Raw genomic sequence first — 24,481 nt, 5'->3', positions numbered from 1 at the left:
GCACATGGTCTGTGAGGTGTCCTGAGGGACGAGCGTGTGCCCCACAACACGGAGGTTTTCTCCGTGGCACCCTCACTCGTTCACAAGCTTTCAGCATTATGTGACGTAGCAGATTACATGGGCCGGGTTCAGTAGACTTCAGGATGATGTGCTTAAAAGGGATTTGAGGAAATCAGTTCAAAGGATGCCTATAGATTGGGATCTCTAAGACCAAAGGCAGCAATTCAGCAAGAGGTATTCCACCCAAGTGGAATTGACAGCAACTTGCATCGAGGCTGCCTGATGAGGGATCAAAGTCCCCGAAAGTTTTAGGAGGAGAGAATGAAAATTGTGAGAGCATGTGAGAGAAAGAGAGCTCTTCACTTTCTTGTATGAGTGATGTGACAAAAAAAAATCAACTTGTCCTTCAGTTTTGTGCTGTGCAGATTTAAAGTCCCTGCTGGCTTTCCTTCCTTTCTCCCAAGTTTCAAACTCTCTCTCTCTCTGTTTTTTGGCCATGTGCAGACCCGAGAGGTCATGGAAAAGCTGTTTTCCAAAAAGAGGCTCTTAACTTCAAAGCTCCCTTGGCAGCAGTACCAGCAGGGAAGGAAGACTTGTTGCTAATTCTGGGCTGAGTGAGGAGTGTGGGCAGGTGCTTGATGCCTTTTTTTTTTTTTATTTCCTGGGACCAAAGGGAAGGTTGCAGTGAGCCGTTACCTTGGAAGTTCCACCCTGGAAGGATCAAGAGCTCCCAGCTCTTCCCAGCTCTCCAGGCACAGGCAGGATCTGATGCTGGATCCTAAGAGCACCTGGCTTTCAGCAAGGGAGAATCAGCAGCCTCAGCTAGGAGGCCTTCGTGGCTGTCTTGGGAGGCCACGAGTGGTGCTACTTGAACTGCTTAACAGTCCCACAAAAATTGTGAGGTGGATTACTGAGGGAACAGAGCATCTCTCCTATGAAGAGAGGCTGGGAGAGCTGGGACTGTTTAGCCTGGAGAAGAGAAAGCTCAGGGGGGGATCAGTGGATAACTGCATGCCTGCAGGCAGGGTGCAAAGGCAATGGAGCCAGGCTCATTTCAGTGGAGCCCAATGACAGGACAGGAGGCGATGGGCGCAGAAGCAAACACAGTGGCTTCCATCTGAACCTCAGGATCCATTTCTGTAGTGTGTGGGTGAGCGAGTCCTCTCACGGGTTCTCCAGTGAGGCTGTAGAGTCTCCCTCCTCAAGGGGAGACACTTGAAAGGCATCTCCACAGGACATGCTCCTTGGACACTGGTGCTGGGTGGCAATGTTTGAGCAGGGGTTTGGCCAAGCTGACGTCTTCAGGTACCTTCCAACCTCAACCATTCTGTGTTTCTGTGAAATCAGAACACTACAAAGCCCATGCTGGTCCTTCCAGCAGGAAGCAAAAGACTTTATTGGGCTCGCAGCTGCTCACAGCTGCGAGGGGTCCTCGCTGGTTTCCCTGATGCTCGTGTCATCTTTGGCATTGGAAGCACAGGGATTTTCTCACCAACGCTAGGGAGAGAAAAAGAAAGGGTTCAAGTTTCTGTTCCAGTGAGGGCAGCGGAGTGACACTCCCTGCTCCCTTCAGCCCCAGTCCTGTGCAGAGTGCATATGCAGGAGTCCCAAGGCTCTGTGTGGCCTTGCGGGGGCCCCTCGAGTCCCAGCCAGTGACAGGGAATCTACGCAGCGCCAGGCCGAGGCGCTGTGTGAGACCGGGCTGGAGACCTTTGGCCAAGCAGCTACGGAAGGCCAGGGCAAGGGTTCTCGTGAGCCCAGGGGACTCATTGCCCAAGGAAGGGGCTGTTGCTAGTGGAATGAAGGCTGTTGCAGGAGAGGTTTACCAAATCAGAAGATCCTCTGCAGAATTTCCAGGGATGTCGACAGCTATGCTCTTGGTTTTGTCTTTCTGCAGGACCTCCCCTCTCCTCTCCAGCTGTTTCCTCACGCGCTCAGTCCGCACTGAAAGGCAGCTGCAGCAACAGAGAAAATAAACTCTCAGGTGGGCTCTGAAGGTCCCCACCTCTGGCTGCCCAAAAGCAGGGAGCACAGCCTCCTTCCATTGTGGGTGCGTCACTGTCAGCTGCAGGGGAGCTTTAGGACTTTGGGTCTGCAGGGGGACAGCTGGAGGCAGGGCCTCTCCACGGTCATTCCCTCCGCGAGGCAGCCAGGGGATGGAGAGCCAAAGCCCAGAGCTGAGCAACCCGCATGCTGGATCCCTCGGGCAGCCTGCTGCAGCTCAGCTTTTCCTGGCCTTTTTTGGAAGCTGGCCCACACTTACCTGGCACTTGGTTTGCTCAGAGGAGCTGCCTCAGCCTTCTTCTCCGGCGGGTGAGGGACGAGGACATGCTGCTGTTTCATGTCCACTGGCACCATCTGCAGAGACTTTTTCCATTCCACAAGTGCCATGGAGGATGCGCTCTCTGTCTGAAGCCTCTGCATTTCCATCTGCGTCTTCTGCTACAGGGGAAGCAGAAACAAGGAACGTTTTTAGATGGGGGTGCTAACGTGGGAGCTGTCCCATGGCAGTGGGGCAGTCGTCCCCTCAGGGTTTCCGCAGGCTCAGGGCAGTTTCCCTGCAGCCTGCTTTCTCTCAGAAAGGCAGCATGAAAGGGTAACACCCTCAGCCTCTGAAACTAAGGGCAAGAACACTTTCACTGCAGTGGGCTTTGCAGGAGCCCTTGTCCTTCTCAGAGGAAAACAAGGCTCAGAAAGTGCACGTTTTTCTCTTGGAGAGAAGCTTCCTTGCAGAGCTAAGAGGGGAAGAGTGTTCACATGGCCCCCTGAGAGAAGAGAAAGGTTCTTTCTGGAGTGCTTGAAAGCACTTGGCATACCCAGATACTCTCTCCCCCGTTTGTTTTGCCACGAGCCTTGCACTGTGCCCACATGTTCTGTCTCTCCCATTCTTTCTTCAGCTGCTCCTCAACCAACAATGCCTGTAGAGTTTTCTCATCTTCTTGCTGGTACAGGCAGCATATTTCCTACAGAAGAGAAGGGCATGCAACGATCAGAGAAACATCAAATCTCCACAAAGGCAACCTGTGAAACAACCCGGCAATGGGCACACAGATCCAGTGGCTACCTGTCCTGCTCTCCGTTGACCTTCACAGGCAGGGGCTTGATTTTGGGGCCAGGCTGCAGCACAGTGCTTGCCCTTCCCCTCTTCTGCCATCTTTGAGTTGCTCTCCTGACTTGCTGTTGGCATTCTGCAAGCACACAAGAGGAGGATTTGCTGCTAGAGATTTTGCTCAACAACCAGGTGCCCAGCGAGGAAACAGCAGTTGGTGGGACATGTGTTGGGACCTCTGTAAAGTTCACTAAGTCCCTGAGCCAAGGAAAGCCGCTCAATGACTCAAGGAGAAGAGCCCAGGGGCTGCCTCCTCCAGTTCCCCCCAAGCCTTACCTGGGTGAAGGCTCTTTTTCCCCTGCAGCCTGGCTCAGCTTTGCCTCCCCTTTCATCTTGGAGAGTCTGGATAGAGAGAGACTCTTGGGTGTGAGCAGCTGGCTCTTAATAGGAGGCATCCCTGTAAGGAGGAAACGAGAAGGCTCGTCAGTGCTGCTCCTTGGTGGCCACACAAAGAGGCAGGGAATGAGCCTCCCTGCTGGATCCGGTGCTACTTGTAAAAGGCAGAGCAAGCTGGGAGATGGGTTGGCCGAGAAGGGAGTCTCCTTGGCCACTGGCATTTCACGGGTGGGGATGGGAGTCATCTGCACAGGACATGCTCCTTGGACACTGGTGCTGGGTTGCCCAGTTTGAGCAGGGGTTTGGCCAAGCTGACGTCTTCAGGTAGCTCCCATCCTAAAACCATTCTGTGTTCTGTGAAATCGGCACACTACGAAGCCCGTGCTGGTCCCTCCAGCAGGAAGTAACAGTCTTTATTGGGCTCGCAACTGCTCAGGTGGGGATGGGAGTCCTGGGACTCCCTGCTGCCACTGTACCCCACATTCTACCTTTGGACACATCTCATCCAGAGTGGGGCTTTCAGTAGACAGGAGCTCCAGGAGGCCAGCGTGGAAGAGGCCTGAGCACTATCGAATGCTACGGGAAGCTCTGGGCTGCCCTGCCATTCTGGTTCCTATGAAGGCCCAGCAGAGCTACTGCCGCAGGGAACTGGGGTCAGAGGAGGGGCCTCATCCTGTGCAAAGCGCAGCCTTCCAGCTTTGTCTCTGTACCCCTTGCCCTCAGGAGGACATTCAGAAGGGAAGGGCAGAGAGGTCTCCCAGGGGCTGTCACTCCCAAGAGCCCGCTCTCACATTACCTCTTCTGGTAGACTCTCCCTCCACACTTGCGTCTCCCTTCTTCTCCAAATCAGAACCCTTGGGTGCTTGGAGAGACCTTTCCCCTGCAGCTCTTCCCCGAGGTATGTAGAGCCCAATCCTGGAAGAAAGACCAAGGCAGTGTGACTCCAGGGCACCATATTCTAGGGCTGTAGGGTGCTGGTCTTGGTGCCAGCATCTGAGAGGGGCTTGCTATGGGCTGAGCAGGGAATAGACATCCTCCCAGCCCTAGCTACACAAAGAGAACGCCCCCTTGTCCAAAACAAGCAAGAATCGGTGTGGAGTGGAGGAGGAAACAGTGCTTCGAGAAGTCCCCCTCCAGCTCCTCCCTGAGCACAGGGCAAGCCCTGGCACTGCTGACCTTCCGGAGAGGAGCTGAAAAGCTGCCAAAACTCTCAGCCAAGGGCTGCAGAAGCAATGCACCCACCTGGGAAAGATGATGACACCTCGAGAAGCTGGATGTGGGACCATGCTTTTTCTCTCCGATGTGGCCAAATCCGTTGTGCTTAACCTCTGCAGGAGAGACAGTCGTGGGTGAGACCATGGACAGGAAGGGATGCCCGTGCTAATGAAGGCATCGCGGCTGCTCAGGCAGAAAGCTGCCCACGGGCAGAGCTTGCAGGGCTTAGTGTTCACCCCTCCTTACAAGCAGCACAAGCTGCCCAGCAAGTGCCTGCACCCGGCAAATCACTGCCTGGCTTTGTGCAGGGGCCAGACTCCTGTGCCTCATCAGGAGACGCGTCTGACCCAGAAGGAGAAGTCCCTCCCAACGGCCTCTCGGGGCATTTCCCAGGAGCCCTGGGCTGTGCTGGTGCAGTGAGAAACTTACAGTGAGGCGGCATTTCAACAGCTGGCCGTTGCTATTCAGGTTGTGAACAAAGTCGGAGGAAAAGTGCATTTGGACTCTGTTCTGGCGGAAGACCAGACGGCCGATGTCCTTGAAGATGAAATCCACGGCCTGCTTCTTTGCAAGGGTGTAGGAGAGAAAGATCAGGGTCTCCTGAATGCAGCGCTGCACGGTGTCCCGAGGAATGCCGATGTCCAAGGACAGCCAGGCATAATTCAGGAAAACAAATGGAGGTATTCCTGAGGGAGAGGAAGCAAGGAGAAAATAACTAAGACAGGCCTGCAGAGGAGGGCAGTCCCATTTGGGTAGCTTCTGGGCCCTCCAGCACTGCTACAGAGCTGTCTTGCTGACTGCTCGTCTGGAGGAAGAGAATCCCTGAAAGACAGAGCTCCAAGCGCCTGGGGCAGCACAGTCGTGGGGCATCGCTGATGCCATAGAAGCTGATGCCCAGTGTCAGCCTGCACCTGCTGTTGTCCGAACTGCTTAGAGCAGAAGTCAACCACCAACGCAGCCATCAGGGTGCCAACAGGATGGGGAGGGACGTTTCTGGGAGCTGGTGTCTGGAGGGACGTGCAAGGCATTGATGGGCCTTGGCTTGAGAGGAGCTCAGGCCTTTCTCTGGACCTCCTGGAAGAGCTGTGGAACCCCTCCACTGCCCTCCCAGCAGCAGCTGAGCATGCAGCCCAAAGTCCCCGCGCGTGGGAGCCCAGACAATCATCTCTCTTCTTACCAGGAAAAGTTTCTTTCTTGTAAGGGAGCCCATGAACATTGGCAAAGTGCTCCGAAACCTGGAAGACGGGCTTCTTTGCGTCAAGGAGCTTAACGCCTGCCATGGGCCGGTCCTGTTTAACAGCAAAGAAGGTGCCCAGCCCAGGTACTGTGACACCCTGAAAAGCAAGAAATCAGGAACACGGGTCAGTATTTCTGGGGCTTCTCCAAGCAAGAAGATGGGCCCTCATGCCTTGGCCACTGCTCATGAGAAGGTGCCAGGCAGTGTCACTCTGCAGAGCCCTGGAGATGGCCTCAATGTCACGGATTTTCCCAACAAGCAGGGAAAGCCTTGAGTGCCAGCACCAGCGACATGCTGGCCTGCCCACTCTGGCCACGGGCAACACACAAGCACCAGGCAGAATGGACCCCGTCCTTCTGCTGGAGCTGGACTCTTCTTTTGTGCATACTGCCAGAGCAGCAAGGGGCCCCTGGCACCTCTGCAGTTTGCAGGCCACCGCTGGGGTGTTTCTGATGCTTGAGGAGGCGGGCTGTGGGAAAGAGCAGAGTAAGAGGGCAGGATGAGGCTGCCAAGCTCACCTTGTTCAGCGCAAACTGCCTGCGGATGAAGTGGGATACTGCATCCCAAACTTTCACAATCTCTGGAAAGCAAGGGCAAGAGACGTCATACTGCAAGCCAGCTTTCTCGTCCAGCACAGTCCTCGTGGCCAATGGGGCCAGTGTCTATGTCCCCAGACCCTCCCTCTCTCTCCCCACAAGAAACTGCAGCTCAAGTGGGCTGCGCTGCTGCCTGTTCCTCAGGCACCTCCTGTTGGGCTCACCATCGTCCTGGAGGTGCATGAGTGTTGGACACATGAGGCGGCCGTTGCACAGGATGGGAGCACTCCTGGCCTCCATCTCGCTCCGGGCCTCCTCCACTCGTCAGCAGGAATTGTCCCACGCGGGGACGCTGCTTCCCAGTGCCTTTGGCTCCTTTCTGCAAGGCAGCTCCTCAAGATCACAGCGGCAGCCCCAGCAGAGCAGCACCAGCCACTGCCTCCTGAAGGCCTCGCAGCCAAGTGAGGGCAGGTCGCGGCGCACAGGGCTTTTGAGCAGGACGTGGTGTGATGTCACAGACGGCCCCGCTGTTGCCTCATCGCGTGTCACAACAGGGGCTGCAGCCTGCCCTGTCAGGGAGCTGCCTCCCCAAGGAGACTGCTGCACCCTGGAGATTCGGGCAGAGCAGTCCGCAGGCTGTGAGGGTCACTGCAGGGTGCTGGCCCCAGGCCTTGCCCCAGGAGCAGGAAAGGAGGCTGCAACTTCTCTCAGCACTGTCCAGGACTTTTCCTTGGGCTGAACCTTCCCACGTCATCCAGCTATAGGTGCAGGGAGCACCGTCCCCTTCCACTTTCTGTGCGTGACCCTCAGCTCTGGTGATTTTTTAGCCAGCAGGGTGACCACTGGAGTTAGAGCCTCTTCGTTTTCATTCCTTCTCTGAAGCAGCCAGTGGGTGGATGGCCAAAGACTGCACTAGAGTGTTGGGGAATACTGTGACTCCAAATGTGTAATAACGCAAGTGCATTTTAAAAGAGGTCAGTCAGAAGCTTTATTAACACTGATCACACTGCAAACATTTGGGCAGCATTTCTCTCTCCTCTTCTGCTTTTTCTTCCAAGTGGTTGCAGCTACCCACTATAAATAAAACAAAGGAAATAAAGGAAAGTGGTGAGGAAAATGTAATGTTACATAGCCAGGTGTGCATTCTCGTGAAAAATGGGCTCCAGACAGTTCTTTCTATGTTAATGAGGCCAAGTGCCCACACCAGGCTCAGACTCTTTAGGTAGCTTGTTAACTGCCACAGACCACAACGTGGAGTGATGGCACTTGGTGGAGCCTGCAGAACTGGCACACCCAGTATGGTCTTAGCAAAAGCTGTACATACCCGCCTGAGAACTTTTGCAGGACATGCTAGGGGAGTTTTAGGTTGGATCTTAGGAAGAACTCCTTTACCGAAAGGGTTGTTAGACATTGGAACAGGCTGCCCAGGGAAGTGGTGGAGTCCCCATCCCTGGAGGTCTTTAAAAGACCTTTAGATGTAGAACTTAGGGATATGGTTTAGTGGGGACTGTTAGTGTTAGGTCAGAGGTTGGACTCGATGATCTTGAGGTCTCTTCCAACCTAGAAATTCTGTGATTCTGTGATTCTGTGAAGGTCTTGCAAGCACTGAGGGATTTTTTGAAACAGCAAAAATCCCATGGCTTGCTGCAGCTGAGCAAACCAAGCTACCAGGGCAACTATGAGAAGTTCCCATGACAGTGTTCCCACATCGCCCAATTGAGGAATTTAGAAAAACATTGTTACCAGCATCTGGCTTCAAGGACAAGGTCCACCTGACTGCTAATCACAAGGGGCTTGTTTTCTTGCAGGTGGGGTTGTTTTCTTGTAGTTGTTTGTCTGAGTGCTTTTGACCAATAATCTTGTGTGAGACACGATCCACCCCTGCTAAGTTCACTATAAAAGTTAGGCTATTCGGGCAATAGAATGGAGCATGATCTGACCATACTGGTGTCTGTTGTGCTTTCGGTCGTGCTTCCTGCGACATGCTAGAACATTCCTCGCCCACGAGAACTGGCATGGTACATTCAGCCTCACAGGAGGAGCGTTGCCAGTTGCTATGTGTATATAACGGTTGGACGTGATGATCTTTGAGGTGCTTTCCAACCTAAATGATTCCATGGTTCTATAATTCTATGACTGTGAGAGGCCCAGGGCGCCAGGTTGGTGTGGCCTGCACCACTCTTTCTCCTGAGATCAACGACACAGAGAGGAGCACTGGGGGCAAAACTCTGCCTGAGCTTTTATTCACAGCAAAATTCTCAGCCGCAGCTGAGCTGAGGCTGGGGGCAGGGTGTGGTGGGGCATCTGAATTCCTGGGGCACTGTCCTGTTCCTATCAGTGATGCCAGCGTACAGCACCGAGCGCCCTCCTGGTGCTGGCAGCTGGGCGCTGCTACTCCCACTCTTCTGCGATGAAGCTGCAGCACAAAGCACTGTGCAGAGCCCGAAGCGCCTGTCTCCTGATGTGGGCGGGCCGTGGCTGGAGTGCCGGGGCTTGTGTGAAGTCATGGATGCCTGTGGGAGACAGAGAGGTGTAGGTTAGGGCCTGAGCGGGTGATGGGCAAGCCCCTGCCTTCCCCCCGCACCAGCACCCAAGGAGAGGGGTGGCCCAGGACCAGCCAGCCCCCCTGCGTTTTCCTAGCCCTTGCTCCTGCTCGCTGCTCTGAACAGGCCCATCCAAGAGTCCCTGGGACGGCTCTTGTTTCTGGCACGTTGCTGGCTCGTCTGCTGGTGTATCTTTGGTGCAGGAGGACTGTGCTTGTATATATTGGTCAAGGCTGCGTGTGTTTAAGAACTGTCCTCCTGTCTCTTCTCCAGATGTTTCCTCACCCGCACACTCCGCACTAAAGGCAGCTGCAGCAACGGAGAAGAAACCTCTCGGGTGGGCTCTGAAGATCGCCACCTCTGCCTGTCCCAAGAGCCCGGAGCACAGCCTCCTTCCAAAACGCAGGAGATCAGAAGATCCTCTGCAGTCTTCCCAGGGATGCCCACAGCTCTTCTCTTGGTCCTGTCACTTGGTCATTCATCTGAGATTTCAGCAGCTGGACGTTGTTACTTAGGCTGTGAACAAAGTCTGTGGAAAATTGCCTTTGGACTCTGCTCTTGCGGAAGACCAGACGGCCAATGTCCTTGAAGATGAAGTCCACACCCTGCTTTTTTGCACGGGTGTAGGACAGAAAGAGCAGGGTCTCCTGAAGGCAGCACTGCATGGTGTCCCTAGGAATGCTGGTGTGCAAGAACAGCCAGGCATAATTCAGGACAGCAGCTGGAGGTACACCTGAGGGAAAAGAAGCAAGGAGCAAAGGAACTAAGACAGGCCTGCAGAGGAGGGCAGTCCCGTTTGGGCAGCGGCTGGACCCTCCAGCACTGATGCCCTGCTGCTGCTCTGCACCTGCAGCTGCGCCAGCTGCCAAGAGGAGAAGTCAACCACCAACGCAGCCATCAGGGTGCCAACAACACGGAGAGGGACGTTTCCAGGAGCCACTACCGGCCAGAAGGTGCTAGGCGTTGCTGGGATGTAGTGGGATACTGCATCCCAAACTTTCACAATCCCTGAAAAGCAAGGGAAAGAGAGGTCATGCTGCAAGCCAGCCTGCTCCTGCAGCACAGCCCTGGTGGCCGTGTGGACTGGTGCCCATGTCCCGAGACCCTCCCTCTCTCTCCCCACAAGAAACTGTGGCTCGAGAGGGCTGTGCGGGTGCTTTTTCTTGAGGCAACTCCTGTCGGGCTCACCATCATCTGGGAGGTGCATGAGAGTTGGGAACATGAGGTGGCTGCTGCACAGGATGGCAGCACTCCTGGCCTCCATCTCTCTCTGTCTCTTCTCCACCCGTAGGAGCGGAGGCTTCCCCTAGCCCAGCAAAATTGTCATGGCCCCTGCAAACACTGTCCCGATGGGCTTCTCGTGCTCCCAGCCAGAAATGGGAAAGAACAGAGGAGACAGCTGCCAGCTCTTCTCTTCCCGTTTCTCACAGCTCATATGCAGCACGGCTGAGGCTGGTTACCACTGTCTTTATTCAGTAATATTTAGCTTGTACATGCCAGCACCTTTCACATTCGTTCCATATGCAAGTCTTCTCACTCAGCCTAAGGAAGGGAAGAGAAAGGAGGAAGGTTCTAGGTTGATGGAGACATACTCACAAATACTTGCCTTTTTCAGCAAGACACCCCAAAACTGAGGTTTCCTTAGACCTGTCCTCATCTCATGAACTCAGCCCCGAACACTGCTGCCATCTCCTGTCAGTTAACCCCAATAGGTTATAAAATGAGCCCCACAGCTGCTCGCTCACTCCCCTGCAGTGGGGTGAGTAAGAGAATCAGATGGGTCAAAGTGAGAAAAGATGCAGGTTAATGGGACGACATTTTTATAGGTAGAGCAAAAGCTGGACCTGCAAGCACTGCCAGGAGCCAGCTCTCACACTGCCTGCTCTTAGTGTCTTTCTCCATCCTCACTACTACTCCCTTGTTCATTTTCTCTATGTCCCCCGGGCTGTCTGAGGAGCTGTTCATCTCCAACCCCTCCAGATTCTATGTGGTCAGTCAGGGGCCACAGAAGCAAGCATACTCACTTGGGAAAGATAACTATGCTACCAGAGCTCATCTGTGAGAGGGCCAGATGTGGCTGAACGCATCATCCCTCGCCTCTGCAAGAGAAGCAGCCCTGGGTGAGATCCCATCCAGGACAGGATCCCCTTCACAGCAAAATCAGCTAACCTTCAGGCTGCTCAGGCAAAAAAAAACAAACCTTCCTCCCTTCCTTAGAAACAACAGAAGCTGCTCGGCTAGCATGCACACCCAGGTATAACATTGCCTGACTTTGTGCGTAGGTGAGACTCAACTGCCTCAGACAGGAGATAAGTCACACCCACCGCAAGTCCTTCTGGATGGCCTCGGGACTTCCCAAGAACCCTGAGCAGTGTTGAAGCCCTCAGAAACTTACACTGAGACAGGTTTCCAGAGAACCACACAGCCAGTGGCCTTAAAGCTGAAGTCATGATCCTGCTGCTCTGCCATGGTGTGCTGAGGAACGCAGTCGGTGGAAAACTGCATTTGGACTCAGCCCTTGTGGAACACCAGATGGCCAATGTCCTTGAAGACGAAATCAACAGCCTGCTTCTTTCTAAGGGTGCAAGAGAGAAAGAGCAGGGTCTCTTGAATGCGGCGCTGCACCGTGTCCCGAGGAATGCCGGTGTCCAAGAACAGACAGGCATAATTCAGGAAAAGAAAACGGGATACACCTAACGGAAAAGAAGCAAGGAGCAAAGTAACTACACAGGCCTGCACAGGAGGGCAGTCACCTCTGGGCCTCTGCTGGACCCTCCAGCATTGCTACAGAGCTGTCTTGCTGACTGCTTGTCTGGAGGAAGAGAATCTCTGAAAGACAGAGCTCCAAACGCCTGGGGCAGCGCAAAGCAAGAGGACTTTCACTAAGTATTGCAATCAATGGTGGCCACTATATAAGCTAAATGGCCACTTTACGGATCAATCGACTATAACACTATCTTGCAATTAATGTTTTTGAGGAGAGAAGGAAAATGGGATGAGATGTTGTATATTGATATGTTGTTTCAGTATCTTGGAAGGAAAAGGTATGGAATTAAGTTGGCCCCTGACTGAGCTTTTGGTGCTGGCATTAGAAAAGTACAGGCTGGAGAAAGATACAGGAAGTGCTAAAAGGGTTGTTGAAGGTGTTAAAGGTGTGGCATGTAGTATCTGACAAAGCTGTTTGAAGTCCAATGAGCGGGGAAAGAGGATGTAGGAATGTTAATAGGTCTGCCTCAGCCCGAGGCTGAGATCTCAAAATCACGGGTGTGAGCCCTCTGGGGCAGAGGGACCCTGATGGGTCCCAGAGAGTTGACATGGAAACAAAAAAGCAGCTAACTCTTAAAACAACCTGAGTTCATGTGTGAGCTCAGATTGCTAATGGGACTGAACTTTCAAAGAGAAAAATAATAATAAAAAAACAAAAAACTGGACCTGGCTTCAGAAAACAAACAGAGGCAATTGGTTAGCCTCTTTCCAGGGCAATCAGCCCCTGATTTCGGAAAGAAATTGTCTTAGTTTGCAGGATAAACTTACAACAGTCAGGAATGATGGGGACCTGGGGCATCTACCCTGGCAGGTCCACTGATTGAAATAAAGCTAGGGAATGAAGAAGTGAAGCTTGAATTTTTTGTTGGTTACGGGCGCTTCTTTCTCTGTGTTAATTAGTCCGTAAATGTAATAGGAGCAACTGGCCAACAGGAAAAGGCATTTTTTGCAATGCTTGAAATTTAAAATGGGAAAAAGGATGGGAATTACAAAATGAGAAAAACAGTCAAGTTTGGTTCATGGTACTAGATTTAAAGGATGCCCTTTTCTGCCTGCCCGTGGCAACTGAAAACCAGAAACTCTTTGCCTTTGAGTGGGAAAATAATAATAGAGGATGGAAAACTCAGCTTACTTGGTCAGTGTTACCACAGGGGTTCAAGAATAGCCCCACCATATTCGGGAACTGTGATCTTGAAGCTTGAAAGACCCCTTCGGGAAAAGGGGACATTGTTGCAATGTGCAAATGGTAGCTACTGAAGAAGAAAAGGAATGTGTATAATGGACTGTTAGTTCGCTACATTTTTTCGGCACTAATACTGTGAACCCAGCCTCTTTCCTCAGTAACAGAGTTTCCAGATCACCCATTCATGATTGCATCAAGACCATGGACACGGTATCCTCCAGCTGACCAGACTTAAAAGAAATACCCCTAGAAGATGTGGAGGATTGGTAGATAGATGGCAGCAGCTTCGTCCGCCAGGGATTTTGCCTCACAGGATATACGGTAACAAGCATCAGCCCAAAAGGCTGAAATCAGCACCTTGATAAGAGCTTTTGAGCTGGCAAACATTTGGACAGATTTGAAATATGCCTTTGGTGTGGTGCATGCACACAGGGCAATTTGGAAGGAGAGAGGACTTTCATCTTCTTTTATCTTCCTCAATTAAACATGCAGAAGAGGCTGATAGCAGTTACTAGAGAAGAAGGAAAAAGGAGGCCCAGACAGGAACAGCCCCGACTAGGCAAGGAGCAATGCGCCCCGTGTAAGAAATTTGGGCATTGGAAAAAGGAAAGCCAGAACGGAAAAGAAATGGAAAAGGGAACCGGAGAAGGGAGGTGGTGGTCACACATGCAAAAGACGACTAAAGAGGACTGGGGGAATCTACCCCAGCAGATCTGTTGGTTACAAAAATGAAGATGGGGAAAGAGGGAAAAGAGGTGGAACTTATGGTGGATGCGGGGGCAACATACTCGGTTTTAAAGAAAGCATTAGTATCAGTGGGGAATTATTGCATTGTAGTGAAGGGGGCAACTGGCCAATCTGAAATAGCATATTTCTGCAAGCCATTGAAATGTAAATATGGGAAACAGTGGGGCATTCACAAGTTCCTATGCATGCCCAGCTCCCCGGAGTAACTCCTAGGGAGAGATTTATTGTAAAGATTACAAGCTACCATTTCATTTAAAAATGGGGAGATTATTCTGGAGGTAAATGATCAAAGATACGTGGAAGTGTTGAGTTTGATATTGACAGCTATTGAGACCAAAGAGGAAATTAGTGAGGAAATCCTAAGTCAAGTGTTTTCTTGAGTATGATCTTCTAAGGTAACACGGAAGGCAAAAAATGCACGTAAACAGTGTCCCTTGAAAAAGGAAGACAGAGAAGGAATTAGCCTGATAATTGATTAACATGCTTAACACCAGAGCTAACTTGGTTTACCGTTTTAGACCTGAAGGATGCCTTCTTTTGCCTCCCTCTCCATGAAGCCTGTCAGAAAATCTTTGCATTTGATTGGAAAAGCCCTAAGAGTGGGCACAAAACACAGCTCACGTGGACGAGGTTACCTCAGGGCTTTAAGAACTCACCCACCTTATTCGGAGAACAACTTGCAAAGGACTTGGAGACCTGGAAAGCCCCATCAGGAGAAGGAAGGCTGTTGCAGTACGTAGATGAGCTCCTTATAGCCACCCAGACAGAGGAAGCATGTGTGGCCTGGATGGTAAGCCTCCTAAACTTTCTGGGACTACAGGGGTACAGGGTATCGAAGAAGAAGGCTCAGGTGGTAAAGCAGAAGGTGACCTACCTGGGTTATGAGGTTAATGCCAGACAACGGACCCTGGGGCATGATTGTAAAGAAGCGATACGTCAAACCCTGAAACCCGAGACTATAAAAGAACTGTGAACCTTTTTGGGAATGACGGGGTGGTGCAGATTGTGGATCTATAATTACGGATTGCTTGTAAAAGCACTCTATGTGCTCATTGCAAACGGGAACAGGGACCTCCAATGGAGAAAGGAGGCCACGCGAGCCTTTGACCAACTGAAGAAGGCTCTCATGTCAGCCCCAGCTCTGGGACTTCCAGATGTGAATAAACCATTTTTCCTCTTCTCCCATGAGAAACAGGGAATTGCCCTGGGAATACTAGCACAGGACCTGGGCCCATAGCGAAGGGCAGTTGCTTATTTTTCGAAGCAGCTGGATGCTGCTGCCAAGGGATGGCTGGGATGCCTCAGAGCCGTTGCAGCAGTGGTGCAAAATATCCAGGAAGCACACAAGTTCACCTTGGGACAGAAAATTACTGTGCTAGTGTCTCACACAGTGTCCACAGTGCTGGAAGTGAAAGGTGGTCACTGGCTTTCCCCACAAAGGTTCCTGAAATCAGCAGAAACCAAGGGGAGCCAGTACACCATGGCTGCCTGGAGACCATTGAAGCTACCTACTCCAGCCGTCCAGATCTGAAGGACACTCCTTCTGATGAGGTGGAAATATGGGAGCAGCTACGTCATCAGCGGAAAACAACACGCTGGGTATGCAGTTAACACGTGCAAAGACGTAATAGAAGCTGGACTAAATAATGAGATTATTGGAAGCAGATCAGCTGCCTGAAAAGGTAGCAGTCATGCACATTAAGGCACACCAGACGGTGAGCTCAGAATTGGAGGAAGGAAATGATCTGGCGGACAGAGAGGCAAAAGAAGCAGCAGAAGGTGAGGTAGCAACTGAGGGAGCCCTGATTCCAGACAGGCAAATTCCCCTTGAAGGTAAGCTTGTATATAACAAAAAGGATAGAAAATTAATTGAAAGTCAGAAGGGAAAATATAACCAAGAGGGATGGGCTATTACCAAAGAAGGGAAGGGAAGCTAGTCATCGCCTCCAATTTATTGTGGTCACTGGTAAAGAAAGAACACTAGAAAACACATTGGGGAATAGACGCTTTGTATAGCTATCTAATTGGAAAAAATATTGCCAGGAACTAATATGCTACCATCACTCAAATAGCTTAATATTGTGATCTTTGTCTCCAGACTAACCCCCAAAATGCCCCCAAACCAAAACTATGTCAAATTGGAAAAGGCCATGGGCCTGGGCAACAGTGGCAAATTGACTTTTTTTGAACTTCCAAGAAAAAGGGGGTGTCGATATTTACTGGTGTTAACAGATACCTTTTCAGGATGGCCAGAAGCTTTCCCCAGTAGGACTGCCAAAGCCTGAGAGGTAGCTAAGTCTCTTGTAGAGAAAACTTTGAAACCACAGTGGGAAGGACTATTCCAGGTGCTCCTTAAAACCTTCACTGCAGTTAAGATCAGGGAACAGAGTGCCTGGATTCACTGTTCTCAAGTGAAAAAAGCTCCAGAACCCCCTGGAAAGTAACGCCAGGTGACGGTGAACTGAAACTAAAGCTCAGTCGAGCAAAATGAGGACATCACGGTCAGGAGTATTTAGTAATATGGTTAGCAGGAATTTAGTTAACAGAATTGTTTTATTTCTATGGCTTATAAGTTGTAACTGTGATTCAAGAAGATGCCTCTATGATAATAGAGAATGGTGAGCGGCCTTGGTCTGAAGCTGTAACAACAGAGGATAAGAGCATTAACGGAAAGTTAGCAGTTGTGGTTATTTGGCGAACAAATGATGACCATTTAGATACATTATAAGAATGGCAAAAATTAGGGCAAGAATGGACACACCAAAGAACCGTAGGCGACGAAATTAAAATAGGGTGCCGAATGATTAATGGAACGACCCACGAGAAAGTAACGGGGATTTTAGTAAAACCTATTTCCAAAAGTGGCCAACAAGAAGGTTGTATCCACCCAGGTAAATCAGATTGGTGGTATAATTTTGTATTTACACAGACTGTAGTAATTAGCTGGTTTTGGCTGTACTTCCTACAACAGTGGGACAAAACTAAAACAGCCCCTACAATCATCCTTATTGGCATTGGGAACTAGCCAATGGCAAATTTCACAGGTGTTACCGAGATGGGAAAAGGCTGAAGACCAAGACCACAAACTAAGAACAGATGCACTTAGTATGGTTCAAGATAATGTATCTTTCGCTCTTAGCTGTATACAAGCACAGTTATGGATGCAGGCAACGGCTGCCTTGATCATTAGGGAAGGAAGTGAAGGCATTTTTCTGGCTGAAGTCCAAAAGGCTGTTTGGGACAATGCCAATGATTTTGAGAAGAAGTTCCAATCTTGGTGGACTCTGGTAAATTTTACCTATGATCCCATTGTTAACATGGCTACTGCCTTTGTGCCTACTATAAGTAATGCCACAGTTTATGTTATCCACCCCATCCTTGCACTAGGATTAAACCATGAGGAGACAGTGCTGTATCCTTCGGAGCATAGAACATGGCCATGGATGGAGAATGGGAAATGGCAGTCTGTAAGTCTAGAATCATGTGTTACCTGGGAACAACAAGGATTTATTTGTGAAAGCAACACAATTGATGCTCAGGATGTATGTCTTGACACGCAACAAGGCGTTTGCCACTTTGAAATTCATCCAAATAGTAGTCAAAAGACTGTGCTTGTATATATTGGTCAAGGCTGCGTGTGCTTTTGTACAAGTAGATAAGGAAGACGTGACTCTCCCTAGCAAAAATCATTCTAACTTTTCTAACTTTGTTAGAATTGTCAGGTGTGATTTTCTATATTTGGCACCAGTGGTATCCCACCAGTTGATCAAGTCTAACAACACAATCTATCACAAGTTATTACCTACACCTTCTGGGGTGAACCTCACGTTAGTGAAGCAACTAGTTAAACACCAAGACCTGATCAAAATTTTTTTTTAAAAGAAAGCATTCAGGAAAATGGAAAGAAGACTCTAATCACTGTCCATCATGATACAAAGGAAATAAGCAGAGATTTGCAAAGAGTAAAACAAGACAAATCACAACTGGTGGGACACACTCTTAGGATGGTCGCCAACTGCAACTGGGATTTTGAACACATTGTGTCACCCGGTTGTTGTTTTACTGATATTAGTTGGTATAAGTTTAATATTGTCTTTTGTAATACTTTTGGAATTGGAAATGGTTACAATGAATGGCCATACTAGCTTCCTTGACAAAGGTACATGGCAAGGTATTGAGGGGTACATACCGTAGAGACTGGAAAGAAGAATTTTTGTATTAAGTAGAAGAATTTACTAGATTTTCCAGAAAAGGGGGACTGAAACATGGGATTAGAAATTAGAGAGTGATTGATTAAGAATGAATATGTAGGCAACACTCATTGCTTAATATGTGCTACATTTGCGATGTGCCTGTGCTGCGCTTAGCCCTCCAGATAACAGGAGCCCCTGGGACTCCAAGAACCAGATCAAACCAACCTTATGGTTCGGACTGTGACCAAGGGCTCAGAGATAAGGAGCACTGTTCTTAAAAGGACAAGATAAAAAATGTCAAACATGCAAGGCCTCCAGATAACAGGAGCCCCTCAGGCCCGGAGAACTGGACCAAACCAACTTTATGGCCCAGATTATGACCAAGGCCTCAGAGAGCATGCGCAAGGAGACGAGGTGAAAAGTTCAACCCTGATGAAGACATCTCACTTCATCCTCACGACCTTCAGTGCCCACCACCAGAAGGCACCGCGCAAGCGCAGAGGGGAGGAGCTTATGGAAATGACTTCTTGGAACTAATTTTAATACTAAGCGGGGACAGGTTATGAATATGTATAGGCATACTGGGAAACCTCATGCATATGGAAATCTCTACTGCATATAACCAAAGCAAGTTGCCGTGTTAGGGGCGCACGACTTTGGTGGGACTACCCCCCGTGCCGCCCAGTGCAGCATAAACATACCTACTTTACAATCTTACTGATTGTGAGGTCAGCTTTACGAGAGTCAATCTTACCTGTTCTGGTACACTCTCCCTCCACACTTGCGTCTCCCTTCTTTACCAAAGCAAAACCCTTGGGTGCTTGGAGAGGCTCTTCTCCCTGCAGCTCTTCCCCGAGGTATGTAGAGCCCAATCCTGGAAGAAAGACCAAGGCAGTGTGACTCCAGAGCACCACATTCTAGGGCTGTAGGGTGCTGGTCTTGGTGCCAGCGTCTGAGAGGGGCTTGCTGTGGGCTGGGCAGGCAATAGACATTCCCCCAGCCCTAGCTACACAAAGAGAATGCCCCCTCGTCCAAAACAAGCAAGAATGGGTGTGGAGTGCAGGAGGAAACAGTGCTTGGAGAAGTCTCCCTCCAGCTCCTCCCTGAGCATTGGGCAAGCCCTGGCACTGCTGATCTTCCGGAGAGGAGCTGAAAAGCTGCCAAAACGCTCAGCCGAGGGCTGCAGAAGCAATGCACCCACCTGGGAAAGATGATGACACCTCCAGAAGCTGAATGTGGGACTATGCTTTTTCTCTCCCATGTGGCCAAATCTGTTGTGCCTAGCCTCTGCAGGAGAGACAGTCCTGGCTGAGACCGTGGCCAGGAAGGGATGCCCTTGCCAACGGAGGCATTGCGGCTGCTCAGGCAGAAAGCTGCCCACGGGCACAGCTTGCAGGGCTTAGTGTTCACCCCTCCTTACAAGCAGCACAAGCTGCACAGCGAGTGCCTGCACCTGGTAAATCACTGCATGGCTTTGTCAGGCGCAAGGATCCTGTGCCTCATCAGGAGACGCATCTGACCCAGAAGGACAAGGCCCTCCCAATGCAGCACTGCAATGTGCCCTTGTGTCCAAGGACAGCCAGGCATAATTCAGGAAAACAAATCGAATTACACCTTACGGAAAAGAAGCAAGGAGCAAAGTAACTACACAGGCCTGCAGAGGAGGGCAGTCACATTTGCATAGCTGCTGGGCCCTCCAGCACTGATGCCCTGCTGCTGCTCTGCACCTGCAGCTGTGCCAGATGCCAAGAGGAGAAGCCAACCACCAACGCAGCCATCAGGGTGCCAACAGCATGGAGAGGGACATTTCCGGCAGCTGCTGCCTGCCAGAAGGTGCAAAGCATTGGCAGGTTTTGGCTTCTGAGGTACTCAGGCTTTTCTCTGGACCTCCTGGAGGAGCTGTGGAACACCTCCACTGCCTTCCCAGCAGCAGCTGAGCATGCAGCCCACATCCTTGCACACTGGAGCTCTGACATTCATCTCTCTTCTTACCCGGCAAAGTTTCTTTCTTGTAAGGGAGCCCATGAATACTGGCAAAGGTCTCTGAAACATCGAAGATGGGCTTCTGTACATCAAGGAGCTCAAAGCCCACCATGGGGAGCTCCTCTTTAATCATGAAGAAGGCACTGAAGAAGGCACAATAATTGGCAAAATGTCACATCTCCAGAAGCATTTCCCTTCTAACAACTCACGTAGGCGGACCACCGTGGCTACCTTACAGAGGAGGATTTGCGGCGAGAGATTTTGCTCACCTGCTGGGTGCCCAGGCAGGAACCTGCCGTCAGTGGGACATGCGTCAGGCCCATTGTGGAGTTCACCAAGTCCCTGCGTGCAAGGAAAGCTTCTCGATGACTCAAGGGGAAGAGCTCTGGGGCTGCCTTCTATGGCTTTCCCCCAGCCTCATTTGGGAGAAGGCTCTTTTTCCCCAGCAGCCTGGCCCAGCTGTGCCTCCCCTGTCGCCCTGGAGAGTCTGGCTGGAGAGCGACTCTGGGGTGTGTGCAGCCGGCTCTTAATAGCAGGAGGCATCCCTGTAAGGAGGAAAAGAGAAGGCTAGTCAGAGCTGCTCCTTGGTGGCCACAAAATTTCTTCACACAGAGGGTGGTGAGGCACTGGAACAGCTTGCCCAGAGAAGCCGTGGATGCCCCATCCCTGGAGGTCTTCAAGACCGGTTTGGATGAGGCACTGGGCTACTTGCTCTAGGGAATGGCATCCCTGCTCATGGCAGGGGGCGGGAGGGAATAGAAGATCCTTAACATCAATTGCAACCCAAGCCATTCTGTGATTCTCTGGAAAGGTTCAAGATTCCGCTCCAGTGAGGAGAGCTGAGTGACACTCCCTGCTCCCTTCAGGGAGAAGGGTGCCAGTGAGAGCCCAGAGGCCTCACTGAACAAGGGGCTGTGGAAAGAAGGCTGTTGCAGCAGAGGACTACCAGAGCGGGAGCTCCTCCACAGTCTTCCCGGGGATGTCCACAGCTCTGCTCTTGGTCCTGCCTTCCTGCAGGGCCTCCTTCCTCTTCCCCAGCTGTTTCCTAACACGCCAACTCGGCCTCCCCTGGTCCCAGGAGAAGTGGGCACAGCTCCCTTCCACACGAGGTGTGTGACTGTCAGCTGCAGGGGAGCTTCAGGACTTTGGGTCTGCAGGGGGGTGACTGGAGGCAGGGCATCTCCACGGTCATTGCCTGACCCCGAAGCAGCCAGGGGATGGAGAGCCAAAGCCCAGAGCTGAGCGACCCGCATGCTGGATCCCTCGGGCAGCCTGCTGCAGCTCAGCTTTCCCTGGCCTTTGTGGGAGCTGGCCCACACTTGCTTGGCATTGATTTCCTCACAGGATCTGCCTCAGTGTTCTCCTCTGGGGGGTGAGGGATGAGGACATGCTGCTGCTTCATAGGCACTGCTGCCATCTGCAGAGACTTCGATTTCAGGTCCACAAGTGCGTTCTGTGGGGTGGCAGCTCTGGGAAAGAGCGGAGTAAGAGGGCAGCATGAGGCTGCAAAGCCCACCTTGTTCAGCGCGAACTGCCTGCGGATGAAGTGGGATACTGCATCCCAAATTCTCCCCGTCCTTGCAAATCAAACCCACAATATCCCCTTCAGCCGTGCCCTGGGGATGGCAACAAGGCCGCCAATGCCACGCTGCGGGCTGGCACGGCCCGCTCATCCCAAGTTTGGTTACCAAGTTTGACATGGTTAAAACAATTGTTTACTACGGGCCTGGTTCTGTTATTTTACGGAATATTTGTTTTCCTGATATTACAATGTTTCAAAGGAATATGTGCTTACAAATAGCTATGGAGAGGGGGCCGAGAATAAGTACGAAGTAAAAGACTTTATTGATTTAGAAGAAAAGGGGGGAATTGAGATGGGGAAGATGTTAAAAAAACTATCTGAACTAGTATCTAGCTACATTACATACATGGTAAAGTACCTTAAGTATTGGGGATGGGGATGAGAACCTAAAAATATCCTAATTATAGGGATGTAGATGAAAAAGATGTAAAAAGAAGATATCGTTCAAGGCTAACGGATGAGGGAAGAATGAACATCTCATGAAGAAAGAAGGAACAACTTGTTGGCAGGAAACAAGGCAAAGATAAGCAAAAAAAGGCCTAAACTATCCAACAGAAGGTCCAAGTCCACAAAGGTAAAGAGAGTTTAACCTCCTCTTCCTCGTTGCCTTCATCCTGAAAGACCCCTGCCCACGACCACCGGGCTACATTGCTGCTACACTGCTGCTACTCCCACTCTTCTGTGATGAAGCTGCAGCACAAAGCCCTGCGCAGAGCCCGCAGAGCTCTCCTGACGTGGGCGGGCCGTGGCTGGCGTGCCGGGGCTTGTGTGAGGTCATGGATGCCTGTGGGAGACAGAGAGGTGTAGGTTAGGGCCTGAGCGGGTGATGGGCAAGCCCCTGCCTTCCCCCCACACCAGCACCCAAGGGGAGGGGTGGCCCAGGACCAGCCAGCCCCCCTGCGTTTTCCTAGCCCTTGCTCCTGCTCGCTGCTCTGAACAGGCCCATCCAAAAGTCCCTGGGACGGCTCTTGTTTCTGGCACGTTGCTGGCTTGTCTGCTGGTGTATCTTTGGTGCAGGAAGACTGCGCTTGGCCTCCCTGCTCGGCAGCAACCTGCATGGGGAGAGAAAGAGCACAGGCAGGTGATGGAAGGGATGTCAGCCCTTGTGCCTGGGGCGTTTGGGAATGGAGAGCAGCAGGCAGCTCCCCAGCACGCACACCCCACGCACTGCTTCTGCCTCGGGCTGCCCTCGGTGCCTGGAGACCACCACAAGCGCTGGGCTTACCTGGTGCCCAGGAACCGTAGCCAAGGGAGTAGCCACTGCTCCGGTTTCGTCAACTGCTGTACAGTCAACAGGCTCTGGGATGGGAGGAGGCACCCTGGCCCATGCGGCCAAGGGAGCAGTTGGATCCTTGCTTGTGGCTCCCTGCATGATGGCTACAGAATGGAGTAGCACTGCAGCAACAACAATCTCGGCTGCTTCATCCAGCTCTTCCTCAGAGACACTGGAGGCATGTCGTGCACGTCTCTGGCTCTCAACCAGCACCGCAGTGCTGTGCTCACTGGGGCTGGGACATGCTGATGGCTTTGACTCTTGACCTCCAGGTGTCTGGGGAAGCGCTCTGTACCCCTCATCTGCAGCCTCCCTGTCCACGCTGCTGGACGAGCTGCCTTCTTCCTGGGGAAAACCCTGTGGTTCCTGGAAGAGTCAAAGCATTGGTGGACCTTGGCTTGAGAGGAGCTCAGGCCTTTCTCTGGACCTCCTGGAGGAGCTGTGGAACCCCTCCACTGCCCTCCCAGCAGCAGCTGAGCATGCAGCCCAAAGTCCCCGCGCGTGGGAGCCCAGACAATCATCTCTCTTCTTACCAGGAAAAGTTTCTTTCTTGTAAGGGAGCCCATGAACATTGGCAAAGTGCTCCGAAACCTGGAAGACGGGCTTCTTTACGTCAAGGAGCTTAACGCCTGCCATGGGCCGGTCCTGTTTAACAGCAAAGAAGGTGCCCAGCCCAGGTACTGTGACACCCTGAAAAGCAAGAAATCAGGAACACGGGTCAGTATTTCTGGGGCTTCTCCAAGCAAGAAGATGGGCCCTCATGCCTTGGCCACTGCTCATGAGAAGATGCCAGGCAGTGTCACTCTGCAGAGCCCTGGAGATGGCCTTGATTTTCCCAGTTCCCTCCTTTTTTCCCTCTAAAGTGACGCTGGGCTAGTAAGAGCACAGCCAACACCCTCAGCTCAATAAAAATCCCCCAAAGAGTTCCCTCCAACCAGTTCCCAACAAGTAGGGAAAGCCTTGAGTGCCAGCACCAGCGACATGCTGGCCTGCCCAATCTGGCCACGGGCAACACACAAGCACCAGGCAGAATGGACCCCGTCCTTCTGCTGGAGCTGGGCTCTTCTTTTGTGCATATTGCCAGAGCAGCAAGGGGCAGATCCCAGGCTGCCAAGCCCAACGAGCCGCCGCCAAGCAGGCACCAGAGGCTGCAGGAAGGTTCCAGAAGCAGCGGCAGCAGCCCGCGCACGGGCAGCCGCGAGTGCAGGAGCCGCTCCTGGGCTCTGGGCTCAGCGGCAGACGCCTGCCCCTGCAGGGAACAAGGCCCACCCAGAGCCTGCCCAGCGGCATGGGCCTTGCCCAGACATCCTGGGGGGAAGCCCTGGCCGCAACAAGTGAGCGGGGGGCATGCAGAAGCCCCTCACAAATGCTGACGAAAAACAGGGCTCACAAAGTGAGAGGCCATGTCACTTACCATGACAGCCCCGGAATGCGGAGAAAAGCGGCACTGCTCGCTCCAGACAGCACAAAGTTTCCTTCAGCACAAAGAAGAAGAAAGGCCTCTTGGCTCTAGATGCCGCCCGACACCACTGACAGCCGTGCTGGGGACAGCCCAAGGCCTCAGCCAGCCTGTGGCGCGGGGGGCAGGCAGAACTGCCAAATGGCCGCCAGGGCTGTCAGAGGGTGGGGCTGGAGCCGCCCTGTCAGGGAGCAGCTTTTCTCTCTCTCTCCCTGCACTCAGGGAGCACTTTCCCGTAGATCCCCTTTCCTGTAGGGCCACAGCTGAGCCGAGCATGCCAGCACTGAGAAGGAAACTCTCTCCTTTCAGTCCCATACAA

General features: G+C 51.9%; 3 protein-coding genes across 7 annotated transcripts in view; all 3 read right to left on the bottom strand.

Annotated features, from left to right (window-relative positions):
• Positions 1–66: 66 nt before the first annotated feature.
• LOC137845900 (coiled-coil domain-containing protein 81-like) overlaps positions 67–24,481 on the bottom strand; it is a 58,736-nt gene continuing 34,321 nt past the window's right edge. Inside the window, exons 11-14 of the mRNA XM_068663457.1 lie at positions 2,817–2,963; positions 2,264–2,442; positions 1,827–1,955; positions 67–1,497 (exon numbers count right to left, since the gene is read on the bottom strand). Of these exons, the coding sequence (XP_068519558.1) occupies positions 1,395–1,497; positions 1,827–1,955; positions 2,264–2,442; positions 2,817–2,963 (558 nt within the window). The 3' untranslated portion in view covers positions 67–1,394. The remainder of the gene's footprint in view (positions 1,498–1,826; positions 1,956–2,263; positions 2,443–2,816; positions 2,964–24,481) is intronic.
• On the bottom strand, positions 3,087–7,659 carry LOC137850023 (coiled-coil domain-containing protein 81-like). Its single transcript, XM_068670264.1, has 5 exons — positions 6,658–7,659; positions 6,416–6,477; positions 5,838–5,994; positions 5,090–5,346; positions 3,087–3,188 (listed from the first exon to the last, which is right to left on the bottom strand). Exons 1-5 carry the CDS (start codon positions 6,731–6,733, stop codon positions 3,087–3,089), a joined length of 654 nt encoding a protein of 217 aa, XP_068526365.1. The 5' UTR covers positions 6,734–7,659.
• LOC137846188 (uncharacterized) lies at positions 4,230–24,341 on the bottom strand. Of its 5 annotated transcripts, none has more exons than XM_068663973.1 (8): positions 24,118–24,341; positions 23,237–23,393; positions 22,656–23,069; positions 22,021–22,482; positions 21,172–21,317; positions 20,118–20,393; positions 18,620–18,739; positions 11,431–11,551 (listed from the first exon to the last, which is right to left on the bottom strand). In XM_068663973.1, the coding sequence occupies exons 2-4, from the start codon at positions 23,273–23,275 to the stop codon at positions 22,096–22,098; spliced, it is 840 nt and encodes a 279-aa protein (XP_068520074.1). In that variant the 5' UTR covers positions 23,276–23,393; positions 24,118–24,341; the 3' UTR covers positions 11,431–11,551; positions 18,620–18,739; positions 20,118–20,393; positions 21,172–21,317; positions 22,021–22,095. The 5 variants fall into 5 exon arrangements, with proteins under 5 accessions (XP_068520401.1, XP_068520074.1, XP_068520248.1 ...); XM_068664147.1 differs by having other exon boundaries at positions 21,191–21,317; XM_068664061.1 differs by having other exon boundaries at positions 11,550–11,669.

The sequence above is a fragment of the Anas acuta genome, chromosome 1, assembly GCF_963932015.1.
Source record: "Anas acuta chromosome 1, bAnaAcu1.1, whole genome shotgun sequence".
Taxonomy (NCBI): Eukaryota; Metazoa; Chordata; class Aves; order Anseriformes; family Anatidae; genus Anas; species Anas acuta.
Note: the sequence above shows the minus strand (reverse complement) of the source record. Positions and strands in the feature narration are given on the sequence as shown.

What these genes read in the sequence shown, in the direction of transcription:
- LOC137850023 (XM_068670264.1), bottom strand. Translation starts at nt 6,733, where the DNA reads ATGGAGGCCAGGAGTGCTCCCATCCTGTGCAACGGCCGCCTCATGTGT. An exon ending in CATGCACCTCCAGGACGATG is followed by an intron (nt 6,478 to 6,657) that starts GTGAGCCCAACA and finishes CTTGCTTTCCAG; the next exon opens with AGATTGTGAAAGTTTGGGAT. An exon ending in GGCAGTTTGCGCTGAACAAG is followed by an intron (nt 5,995 to 6,415) that starts GTGAGCTTGGCA and finishes CTTGCTTTTCAG; the next exon opens with GGTGTCACAGTACCTGGGCT.
- LOC137846188 (XM_068664300.1), bottom strand. Translation starts at nt 23,275, where the DNA reads ATGTTCATGGGCTCCCTTACAAGAAAGAAACTTTTCCTG. An exon ending in CAAGAAAGAAACTTTTCCTG is followed by an intron (nt 23,070 to 23,236) that starts GTAAGAAGAGAG and finishes TGACTCTTCCAG; the next exon opens with GAACCACAGGGTTTTCCCCA. An exon ending in CTACGGTTCCTGGGCACCAG is followed by an intron (nt 22,483 to 22,655) that starts GTAAGCCCAGCG and finishes CTCCCCATGCAG; the next exon opens with GTTGCTGCCGAGCAGGGAGG.